This window comes from Neopelma chrysocephalum, unplaced genomic scaffold (assembly GCF_003984885.1).
Source record: "Neopelma chrysocephalum unplaced genomic scaffold, ASM398488v2 Primary Assembly neopelma1_96197, whole genome shotgun sequence".
Taxonomy (NCBI): Eukaryota; Metazoa; Chordata; class Aves; order Passeriformes; family Pipridae; genus Neopelma; species Neopelma chrysocephalum.
In genome coordinates this window covers 22968-34508 of record NW_020924846.1, presented here as the reverse complement: position 1 = coordinate 34508, position 11541 = coordinate 22968, and the positions used below count along the sequence as shown (strand labels likewise).

Below are 11541 nucleotides of genomic sequence, written 5' to 3'. Positions count from 1 at the left end.
AGCACAGACCCTGCTTCAGCACAGGGTAGTGCTCCCAAAGGTGCCCTCGTCAGACCCTGGCACTCACCACTGCTCCACCGTGCCCCAGCCAGACCCATGGACATCCCTGTGGTATTGAAAAAAATGGCAGCACAACACTCAGGATTTGACCAGGGCTCAGCCCATCCCTCACAAATGCACTCCAGCACAAGGAGAAGTTGGCAACACTCACCTAGCTCTGCCCAGCTGCCCCACACCAGGCTCATGGTACACTGTGCCCCAGGTCCAGGCAATGCCTGGAACCTCAGAGCACCCCCAGCAATGTGTTGCTAGTGCCACCAGCCTTCTCCAGACACCATTTGTTTAAATAGCAATGGTAGAGTTTGGTCTCCCCAACTTGGTGTAAGCAGTGCCCAGCGCATCCTACCCGGCACAGGACATCCCATCTGGCCAATGGGTGTCCGGGCAGGACCCTCCCAAGGTGACACTCAGAGCAGTGGCTGAGCACTGGCAGTGCCCATGGTGGGCTGAGCACAGGGCAGGCTCTGTGGCTCCACCAACAGCTCATCTCTGGGAAGGGGAGAGGATGGAGGAGGAGGAGGAAAGAAGAAACAGCAACAGGGCAAAGAGCATCCCCAGAGTGACTGCAAGCTGTGAGGATGAAGCAGCCATGTGGGCTGAGCATCTTGTGGCTCCTGCTACCACCCCTGCACACGCTCCCCTTACCTGGGCTTTTTAACAAGCTCATCCTCACCATCCTCCACTGAATGCAACAGGAGAGAAAGGGGAAGATGGAGTCAGTCTGCGGCAACTGAGGCCCAGAGACAAAAGAAATGGAAAAGGAACAGGAAAGGGAAAACGCCCTCTCGTCCAGCCACCCACCTGCCCCATTGCACAGGCCTGCCCAGCCATGGGGCAGAGCACAGCCCCAGACCAGCGGCACCACCACGAGCCCACGCACAGCCCTGGGTAGCTCCCACTGGCTCAGCTGGCCCACAGGGGCCACACAGGGCCAAAACCAACACTCAAGTGCCACAATGCACCACAGCGTTTTTCCAGCTCCAGTTGCCCTGGCAAAGCTGGGCAGCCAGCCAGTGCCAGGCCACGTGGGAACTCACTGCTGTCTGCGCCCACCAGCCGGGCCAGTTTGCGGAAGGAGCGGGACTGGGAGGTCCAGCTGTGGGGCTGCGAGTCGTCAATGTCCTCTAACATCCGCAGCTTCACAGGGTCACACACGGGGCTGCTGGGGGGCTCCAGCAGCTGAGGGGGCTGCCTGTGAGTGACAGAGTCATCTGTCAAATCTGACAGATCTCATGGCATCACTTCCCTGGGGCAGTCCCACACCTCCCCTGGCAAAGAACCACAGCACATCGGTACTCAAGACACCACACGTTGCCTTACTCCCCACCCCTCTACTCCTCTCCAGTAAAGACCTGGCCCACAAAGGACCGACTTCGGACTGACCACCATTCCTGACAGTGTAATACTGGCCCCAAGGGCCAGAAGGAGAAAGGACAGAGCAAGAATAAGACATGTTCAAAAAACCACCACCAGGAGAGCTGCACCAGAGCCTAGTGACTGCCCATGGCATGCCACCTGCCCCTGGGCAGGGTGCCCAGCACAACCCATCAGCCCTTGTCCGGCTGAGCCACATCTTGGGGAGCAGGGAAGGGATCACGCACAAGGACACTCCAGGGCCCCAGCAGCTGGCAGAGACAGGTAGCACTTGCCCTTCAAGATGGGGACAGCTTGCTGCCAGAAGTGACCCACCCACACAGGCAGAGCAGCACGTGCTGCCCGCCCCCAGGCTGGCCCTGCCCCGGAGAACGGGGCAATAGCAGGGAAGAGGCATGCGGGGAGGATAGAGAGAGCAGGCAAAAGGCTTACTGACTTGTCAAGGCTCAGCACCTGTAGGGAGAGGGAAAGAGAAAGGGAGGAGAGAAAGAAAGAAAAAGGAAGGTGAAATTAGACCTGCAGCACCCAAGAAGTTTCCAGAGCTCACCTGTGGCCTACATTAGTCCCTCTACCCCTGAGACTCACACCTGGCTCTCCCAGGGCTGTGAGCACACTGGGACACAGGGGCAGATGCCAATGGACCAGACTGTGCTCCCTCAACCCCCAGAACAGGCCTGGGTGTCACATCCCACCCCATTGCCCAGTTCCAGGGCACCACAGCAGCTCTCTCAGGAGGGACCAGGAGCTGCCAGACACAGGCAGCTGAGCAGAGCTGGGTGATGATGGTGCTGTGCAGGGCTGGAGGGCTTCACTCTGCTCACCCTATCCCACCAGCCGGGGGACCAGCAGGACATCCCCAGGCAGCCACCATTTCCCTGCTGCTGCAGATGCCAGCCAGTGTCCTGCTACAGTTGCTGTGTCATGCCTTGCAGGACTCCCCACAGGCTGACACGTCCCTGAGCTAGGGATTGACACAAGTGTGGCTGTGTGTCCCTGTGTGCAACAGTCCTGTTGTGCCACCTCAGCACCAGCCACCGGGGACCCCAGCACGGGCACTCTCACCCACTCCCACCCACGGTGTCTGGCATGCAAGGCACAGCAGGGCCGGGCAGCGGGCTCCCCCCAGTCCTCAGGGAGCAGGACGGACAGCAACATACCCATTGTGCTGGGGGGTGCAGGCGGGCGCCAGGGGCGCGTACGTCACAGGTTTCGTCACCAGCCCGGGCTGTGGGTTCGGAGGCGAGCCGGCCCCAAAGGGCCGAGCTGTTTTGTTGAGGGCAGTGCTGGGAGCGAAGTTATATTTCAGGGGTTCAGAGCAGGGGAGTGAGTCCTGAGCGAGACAAAACACACAGACACGGGCTCACACATCAAGCAGCATGCAAAGGGCAGCCCTGGGCCAGGCAGCGCAGCAGGCAGCCAGGTAGGAAAGCTGGACAGCACGTGCACCTTGGACACTGGGCTCTGCCAGGCTGGCAGCTCTCTCCACAGAGCAGCCAGCCCAGTGACAGCAGGTCACAAATCCAGCCTGAGGGTCGTTGGAGGATTAGTAGGTGTCCCAGACACTTGCTGCTGCCCATAGCAGGGCGGTGCACATGCACACACACCCATTGCAACCGTCCCGTGGCACAAAGCTGAACCCATGTAGGTGGCTTCCATCCAGGAGCCACTGGTCACCAGCCCCAGCCCTGCCTCCCTATGCCAGGGCACTCCCCAGCACCAGCAAACACGGTGCTGCACCCGCCCAGTCTCCTCCCCGGCACTGGCCCCTCTGCACCCCTGTCCACACCCGGCACCAGCAGGGGCACAGACAGTCTGGGCCAAGCTGCCTCCTGGGCAGACCCTGTTCCCTCTGATCCTCCACGGTGCCAGAGGTCAGAGCTGCTCGCTCCTCCAGTGGGGTTATCTAGACCTCCAAACACACCCCAGTCCCCTAAAAGCCTGTGAGCCCCAGGAGCAAAATCTATTTATCCATCTACACTCAGAGAGTCCCTTCCCCTGAGAGAAGGCTGAGCTGCCACTGCAGCACCAGGAGCGATACGTACCTTCTGCGGCTTCCCCAGCTGGTTCTGGGCTCTGCAAGAGAGGAGACAGATGGGCAGGTGCTGGAACTGGCCCAGGCACTGCTGGGACGCTGGTACCCCAGGGATGCAACAACCACCCAAGGGGAGCCATGGCCTGCTGGCACTGCCCTGTGGCTCACAGCCAGGCCGAGCCTCATCCAGCCAAGCTGAGCCCTCAGACCCAGCCAGGGGCTGCCCAGCTCTGAGCAAAGAGCAGTGATGCCAGGATATGGAGATGCCGGGAGATGGTCCTGGCTATGCTTTGGCCACACCAGGACCCCATGTTTGCAGGACCCATGATTCCTACCTGCTCAGGGTGAGGCAGAGCCTGTCCCCACACGCACGGATCCTGTTCTGGGCCTCGATGTGTGTCATGGCACTGGTGCTCTCCCCGTCGATGTATAGCACCCAGTCGCCCACTCCCACACCAGCCTGAGCCGCCTTCCCACCTGGAGTCAGCTGCAAGACAGACAGAATCAGGGAGAGCTGGAACAGCCAAGTGCTGGCTCGGGAGCGGAGGGATGTCCTCGTCCTCATGAAGGCAAGGGGTCTGTTGGGGCTCAGGCTCCCAGTCCAGCATAGGTTACCCACACAGGCCTGACCCAGGGGGAGGTGGGAACACCCAGCTCACTCCTCATTTCCCAGTGCATGAGCCCAGAGCAGCTTCTTCCCCTCGGCAGCAGCAGCAGAGGGCAAAGCAGTACTCCAGGGCACTGCCCAGTCCCTGCCCTCTGGCATGGCTGGGGACCTTGCCAGCACCCCGGGGCCTCATCCCCATGATGCCAAATGCGGAGGCGGTGCTGGCTCAGCCTCGGCAGGAAGCCCGGCCACCCCTCAGAGCCATCCCTGTGGTCCCGGGGCAGGAAGGGAGCACAGTGAGTCAGGGCCCTTTGGGCAGCCCACATCTCACTGCAAACCACAGGCATGTCCAGCCCTTCGCCTGGGGCGAGGGGGGGTCAGAGGAGGCACCCCTTGGGCACTCCCCCCAGCCGCCCGCGCTCCATGCTCCCGTCCTGTTCCCAGCAGGCGCAGACATTACCTCATTCCCACAGAGGAGCAGGAGCCCTCCCAAGGCAGGGAGACACCCGCCCCCACCCACGCTGCTCCCCCAGACGTCGCCGCGCCGGGACAGCCGAGAGCACGGCCACGGGTTCTCCTTCCCAGCCACAGTGCCAGGGATGTGCCTTGCCCCCGCTGTGGCTCCACGGCACGGCTCTACGTCAGCCCCGTGCTGGGAAGTGGAAGCTGTCCTGCCCTCCCCTCCCACCAGGGATGCACAGCCAGAGGCGAGCAGGGCCCAGAGCACCGCACACAGCTCCCAGGCACTGACAGACAGACAGACGTGGGCAGGGTGCAGCCATTCCTGCTCCTCCAGCATGGAAGAACTCGAGGCGCTTGGACCCAGACCAAGTATTTCCTCAAGTCCTGTTCGACGTGAACATAAAAGGAGCGAGCCAGATTCCCAGCACTGTCAGAGGGCTGAAAAATTCCTGCCGCTGAGTCCTGGCCCCTCCTTGCCCGTGCACAGAGCCTGGCTCACCCCAGAGCCACATTCCCCTTCCCTACACCGACACTGGCGCTCCACGTGAGGCCAAACTCCATAGCCGGGTTGGATGTGGCTCAGCTCCACCTGCATCCTGCTGCCACCCCTCAGCCCAGTGCCTGCTCCTCCTGCCCAGCACGGGAGGGTGCCCTCGGCAGCAGTGGTGCCGGCTGGCCATGCCGCTGCAAGCCCCAGCTTGCTGCCCCGGAGGGCTGGGGAAGGCACAGGGCGGCTGTGTGGGTTTGCAGGCAGGAGCAGGAGCTGGGAAATGTTTTCACACGGCCGGCCGGGAAGGGGGGAGCACATCAGGCTGCGTCACACAGCCTCACCCAGCCCGGTCAGCACTTTCCGTCCCCCTGAATGCTGGCATGGCAGGAAACCCCTGTGGCAGGTGCCAACTCAGCTGGGAGCTGTGGCAGTGCCAGTCCTCCCACTTCCCACCCAGGCCTGCTAACCTAAACCCAGGGCTTCCTTCCTCCCTTCTCTGCCCAGCCAGTCCTTTGTTCCCTGCACCTCCGTCACCCCACCCAGAGAGATGCCTACCTGCCACCCCTTCCAGGGACCCCCAGGACAGAGCATCACCCAGCATGGTGGGGAGAGGCTGGAAGGTGCATCTCCCAGCACCGTCCTGCCAGCAGAACCAAGGGTCTCCCCTCTTCCCCAGCTGGCAGAGGCTGGGATGTGTCACACAGCACCCAGCTCCCCAGATGGCAGCCCTTGCCCTGGCTCTGCCGCAGGGACCACGGCGTACAGTCTGCCCAGGTGTCAGTACCCCAGCAGAGCCCCTTGCCACGGGAGGTCCATGTGCAGGGGGTCATAGTGGCACTCCTTTTGTGTGTGGCCAGTGAGCTGCAGCAGCCTGACAGCTCACCCAGTAGTGTCACAGTGAGGGACACAGCCAAGAGCCAGAGCACATGCCAGTGCTGCTTTCCCCCTGTGGTCTCTGGCCCCACAGAGGACCCCACTGCAGCCCTCAAAGCTGGGGCAGGATGCTTCCTTCCACCCCGTTCTAGCAGGGCAAGCTCATGGGAAGCGGTGGCCAAGGGCAGCAGTGTGCTCTGGGCAGGAGCTCTGGAGCTGGGAATGTCTCTGGGGTGCAGAGCAGCGCAAGGCTCAACCCCTCCCCTTAGACAGAGCACATCACCCTGCCACAAAGCCTGGTCTTAGCAGAGAACCCCCCAAAGCCGGCTACATCCCCTGGGAATGCCCCCACTGCTCCTGACAGCAGCGCTGCCCGAGCCCCACCAAGTGCTGCTTCACAAGGCCCCTGCCCTAGGCTTTGGGAGGCTCCTCCATCCGACCAGACCCTTTGTTAAGCGCTGGCTTGCAGCCAAGAGAAACATTTTTTAGAGAATAAACTCACTGAGGCCTTCTCTGCGTGCTCAGCAGAGATCAGTGGGCCCTGGGGCGGCGGTGCTGGTGACTCCAGCCTCACATGGTGCCCTCAGGGCCCGTCCTCCCTGCCTGGGTCCTGCAGAGATCTGTGTCCTCTGGGACAGGCATGCAGTGCCGAGCTCGTGCCGGGGACAGGGCCCCACGCAGCGTCCAGTGCCACGAGCAAAGCTGTCCTTCAAGAAGCAGCTTCCGTGCCAGCTGCTCGAGCGCCAGAGGCACAGGCATTGCAGTCACATTCCAAGGCTTATAAGGCAATTTTGTGGCCAGAGCCGTGGCTAGCACCCGCCTGGGGACAGACCTGACCTGGCTGAGCATTGCACCCAGCACAGCTCAAACCAGAGGCCTCAGCCACAACCAGCTGCGGCACAACAGCTCTCCCAGGAGAAATGGGATGGTTTTGTGGAGGGAATCATTTCCCTGTGCAGGCAGCAGTGCAAGCTTCCTCCTCTCCCTGCTCATTTCACGGATGAGCTCAGGCATGGTGTTAGGAGTTGTGCAGTGGAAGGGAGGGTAGAAGGGCACTGGCTGAGTCCTGGGATGCCGATCCCAGCGTTAGGGTGCCGATCAGGAAGGCAGTCCCACATCTCAGAGAGCAGATCCCTTCCCCCTGTGGTGGGCATGCTCCGGAAGGGGCCTCCCCTGCCCCCTCTGCAGAGGCTGTGCAGCATTTCACGTCTCTGCCGCAGTTCTCTGCCCGGAACACCCCCGTGCCGGGCTGCAGCTGATAAGGCACCAAGGAGGCTACGTGGAGCCAAGCAGGGCAGGATGCAGCACTCCCGGGGCCCCAACTCATCTGCATCCCCTGTAGGACTCCGACTCAGCCACCTGGACACTGCCGCCACGGCCTCCCTCCCACAGAGGCAGGAGGAATGATGGGTGTCACCAGCCTTGGCTTCTCTTACCCTGGAGATGGAGAGTGGCATGCTGAAATCCTTCCCTCCCTGCAGCCTGAAGCCCCAGGGTGCCGGCCCATTCAGCATCACTTTGTAGGACTCCATGTCGCCCATCTCTGCAAGGGAAGAGGGTGTGATCCTGGCATTAGGATACATGGGAACAATGCAGGGAGAGCAGCCGAGGAGGGGGCCCAGCACTTGGCAGGGCAGGACAGAAGGAGGCAGGTCACATTTCCAGCTGCAACTCCACCCTGACCATCCTACACTGTGGTTAGAGACGCACCCCAAATCCATCAGCATCTCCTCCAGCAACGTCAGAGCTGAGGGGCCCAGGCTAACACTGACTAGTGCCAGAGAGCCAGACACAGCCCTGCTGCCACCCACAGTGGAGTGTCTGTGGGCTTCGCTCTCCTCCCAAACCTGGGATGTGCTCTCCCTTGCAGCACCCCAGCAACTCACACTGCTGAGAGCCAAGGCTGTTTAGACCGCAGAGAAGCAATAGCAGGTATGGAAGGATATGAACCAGAAGCGATTTTGCCGGATGAATTAGCAGCAGCAGCAGCGCAGGAGCTGCGTGCTGCCACCCGAGGTGCCTGGCAGAGCAGCCAGGCTGGCACTCCAGCAGCCGGCTGAGCAGATGCTCCCTGGGAGTGAGCCCATCTCCAGGGCTTCGGCGGGAGGGAATCCCAGCGCTCCCCTGCCTGACAGCTGTCAGCCGGCCAAGGCTCCGGGCAAATGGGCCGGCACCAGCCTCTTGCCACCCCTCACCTGGATGGAGCCGCCAGACCTCCGCAAAACGCCCCAGGACCTTCCTGCCGGGGTGGAGCGGGGCCAGCTGCGGGACTCCCGCGCCCAGCACAGGCCGGCGGGGCGGCTGCAAGGCCGGGGGCCAGCGTGCCCCCGCTCTCCCCGGGCCGGTGCGGGCTATATAAGGCGTGTAAGACGACACCAGCCCGCTCCCCGCTCGGGAGGGCCGGGGGAAGAGCTGCGTGTCAGGCATTCCCGGCGCCCGGCAGCCGCGCAAGCTCCAGCGAGGCGCCGGGACGGGGCGGACACCCCGCACCCCTCCCGGCAGGACCGGGCTCGGCCGGACTGGGGGTCCCCAGCGCGCACAGCCTGGGCAGCCCCTCCGACTGCTGGGGAGCCCCCTCTGCCCCGCAGGGGGCCACGCGACCCCTCCCTATCGCACAGCACCACCCCTCCCCGGGGTCGGGGCCGCCGGCTCTGCCCCGCACGGGCCCGACCCCGATCACCCGCCTTCTCCCCGACCCAGGCCCCAGTCCTCCACCTCTTGCGTCCCCATCTCCCCCGCAGGGCACGGAGCCCCCCACCGTGCCCAGGCTCCCCGTAGACCCCACTCACCCGCGGCCGGGGGGAGCCGGCGGAGCGGGCGAGGAGCGGCGCCGAACGGATCAGACGGACTCGGGACTCGAACCCGGGCACCGCCCCCGCCCGGCCCGGACCCGCCTTATGTAGCACCGGGACGGGGCGGGGCCGGTGGGCGGCTCCGCCAATCAGCGCGCTCGCCTCTGCCCGGCAGGGCGGGCACGGCGGCGCCCCCTGGCGGAGAGGCGAGAGCTGCCCCCCCCCCGCAGCAGCGGCGGAGCCGGGTCCGGGCAGAGCCTTTATTGACCGAACGGCACCGACCGCATCAGGCCCAGTCCCGCGCCCCGGCGCTCTCCCGGCTCAGCAGCCGCACCAGCTTAGCCCGGAGGGTGTTATGAGGCTTGTGCCTGGAGCGCCCCAGCAGTGGCTCCTGCCCCCCGCGCCCCCAGCCTGCGGCCCCGGGGGGCTGTGCCAGGGCAACCCGGTTGTCATAGATGGGGCCCCCCTCGCTGCTGTGGCCCTCAGGGGCCTGTCGGCACCCCAGCTCCCACTGCCCTTCCTCCTCCTCTTCCTGTGTCCCGACTGGAAGCTGTTCTGCGGTGAAGATGTTCTCGTAGAGGTGCTCAGGGAGCGGCTTCCCTGCGGCCCAGGGCTCACAAGAGCCCGGCTGCCCTGGCACAAAGAGGGGCTGGTGGCCCCGGGCGATGGAGGCATAGACGATGGGGCACGAGCCCTCTGGCTCTGGCGGGGTGAAGCAGAGGAGGCTGGCAGGGGCATTGGAGGCAGGCTGTGCCCCCCCCAGGGCTGGGCTGGGCTGGGGGTCCTCTGTCCCAGGGCCCCAGGGTTGGGGTTCAAGGCCCTGTGCAGACAGCTGGGGGTCTGGGACACAGAAGAGCCTGGGGTCCGGGGTGTCCTTGCCCTGCTGCTGGCAGGCAATGGCAGCAGCCACAGCCCGGCAGAGCTCAGGGGCCCGCGGGGTGCTGAAGGTGAAGGTGCCCTCGCCGGAGTCACTGCGGCGACCAGCCTCGAATGAGAAGACAGCCTGCAGGGCCAGAGGGGAGAGTGAGGGGCTGGCACCCACCTTGGGGAGCCAGCAGCCCCAAGGAGGGAGCAGGGGACTCACCTGATCCTGGCCAAACTTGCGGAGGAAGGGGTAGGGCCAGGTAAGCAGGGGCTGGCGGGACTGCAGGTCCTTCAGTGTCAGGCTCTGGGGAAGGGCTGAGAGCAGGTACTGCCCGTGCAGGCCACAGCGAGTGGACGCATCCGTCTGGACCACCAGCACCAGGTATTCGGTCACTGCAGGAGCAGAACAAGGGAGGGGTCAGCACTGCAGCGCTGAACTGGACCCCATGCCAGCCCTATCCTGCACCCCTGCACGTACAGTCCTGCCAGGAAGAGTAGAGGGAGTTCTCCTCCATGGGGACAGAGGGGCTGAGCTGGGTCCTGGCACTACTTGGCACCATCTCTTTTGCACCCTGAAACAGAGGAACGTGAGCATGGTCTGGGACAGCGGGGAGCACAAGTTCCCTGCTGGCCCTGGAGCCCCCCAGTTCACCCAAGCAGGAACAACACAAGGGCTCCTGCCTCTGCCAGACCCTGCAGTACCTGGAAGGCCAGCTGGCAGAGCTGGGCAATCCACTCATCCCGCTGCTCAGCCGCCAGCACATAGCTCTTCTCCGTGGTGGTGAGGTAGAAGGCGGAGGTGGCTTTGGGGCAGCTCTCTGTGCCCGCTGGGCCCACAGAGACACAGTCTGAGAGGCGGATTACCCGGCGGGCACAGCGCTGCAGAGGCATCTTCTCCGAGGCTGTGCCATCATCCCGCACGTCGAACTTCTCCATGCGGGCCACACCGGAGGGGCTGGCAGCAAACAGCTGGGCTCGCATCTTCCTCCAGGACCTCTAAGGCACAGGAGGGGCACAGGCACGGAAAAAACGGGTCAGCAAGGAGCTGTCTGCTGCATCCTGGCAGTGCTGCACTCCATGTGGGGCCAGCAGCGCTTGGAAGGAGCTGTATGGGGCAGGAGGCATCCCAGCCTGCACCTGCCAGGTGCTGTGAGAGGTCTTGGAGAGCTGGGGACAGTGAAGACCTCCAAACTGTGAGGCAGGGCAGTCCTAAAGCTGGGTCGAAGGAGGCCTTGCCCCAGGCAGGCTTGGCATGTCTCGCTGGGTGACTCATGCTCACTCCTGGCTCCCTGAGCACCAGGTCCTGCTCTTTGTTCCCTGCTGCAAGTGCTGGCCTGCCACCACTGCAGCTGAGCTCGAGCTGTTCTCAGGACAGACCCTGATGCAAATTAAAGCCATTTTGAGCTACTGGGGCTCCTGCTGGCAGCCTCACATCTGCTGAGCAGCCCGCTTCCTCCCAGGGGAGCCTCTGCAGCACCAGCACCTTCCCAGCCTGTCATGGGATAGCGGGGGCGCGTGTCCCCATGCGCTTCAAAAGTGCAGCAGAGCCTCCGCCCTGAAGGAACCAGATGCAGCCAAACACCCAAAATACCCACCGCCCCCAGCCCACCTGTCTCCTACACGGCAAGGCACTGGCCCCATGCACACAGGGCCGGCTACCTGCTGCGCTTCCAGGGCTTGGCTCTCACTTAGCAGGGAGGTCAGAGAGTGACTGCAGCCCCATACATCAACTGAGACCCCCATGGGACCCCACCATGGCACAGCCAGTGTGACAGCAGGACCTTCTTTGCCAACACACAACAGTTCCCTGGAGTTGGCCCAAACCCAGGGACTCCTACCATGTCACCCATACCCTGCCCCGAGGGCTACGGCTCTCAGTGCCCACCCCAAGGGTTCACAGGAGCAGCCCAAGCCATGAGGGTGTCCCATGGATGCTGCTGGCCCCCGGGCCAGGCGGATGGAGAGCTGGGTGCAGGGCCACATCCCA

The 11541-nt window shown here is 63.7% G+C and overlaps 2 protein-coding genes across 4 annotated transcripts in view; both read right to left on the bottom strand.

Annotated features, from left to right (window-relative positions):
- PDLIM7 (PDZ and LIM domain 7) overlaps nt 1–8777 on the bottom strand; it is a 12756-nt gene extending 3979 nt beyond the window's left edge. Inside the window, exons 1-6 of one of the 3 annotated variants that reach the window (XM_027708398.1) lie at nt 8688–8777; nt 7335–7441; nt 3802–3953; nt 3477–3507; nt 1871–1887; nt 1098–1252 (exon numbers count right to left, since the gene is read on the bottom strand). In XM_027708398.1, the coding sequence (XP_027564199.1) occupies nt 1098–1252; nt 1871–1887; nt 3477–3507; nt 3802–3953; nt 7335–7439 (460 nt within the window). In that variant the 5' untranslated portion in view covers nt 7440–7441; nt 8688–8777. Of the gene's footprint in view, nt 1–1097; nt 1253–1870; nt 1888–2591; nt 2765–3476; nt 3508–3801; nt 3954–7334; nt 7442–8687 lie in introns of all 3 variants that reach the window. The other 2 variants (XM_027708399.1, XM_027708400.1) reach the window with 2 other exon arrangements.
- Nucleotides 8778–8976: 199 nt separating this feature from the next.
- DOK3 (docking protein 3) lies at nt 8977–11485 on the bottom strand. The gene is made up of 4 exons (XM_027708401.1): nt 10257–11485; nt 10033–10126; nt 9775–9947; nt 8977–9693 (listed from the first exon to the last, which is right to left on the bottom strand). Exons 1-4 carry the CDS (start codon nt 10533–10535, stop codon nt 8977–8979), a joined length of 1263 nt encoding a protein of 420 aa, XP_027564202.1. The 5' UTR covers nt 10536–11485.
- Nucleotides 11486–11541: the final 56 nt, after the last annotated feature.

Bases quoted from the DNA above. Each gene is read 5' to 3' on its own strand.
- DOK3 (XM_027708401.1), bottom strand. From the start codon at position 10,535: ATGCGAGCCCAGCTGTTTGCTGCCAGCCCCTCCGGTGTGGCCCGCATG. The intron at 9,948-10,032 runs GTACGTGCAGGG...CTGCTCCTGCAG, and splicing joins CTACTCTTCCTGGCAGGACT to TGACCGAATACCTGGTGCTG. The intron at 9,694-9,774 runs GTGAGTCCCCTG...CTGGCCCTGCAG, and splicing joins GCAAGTTTGGCCAGGATCAG to GCTGTCTTCTCATTCGAGGC.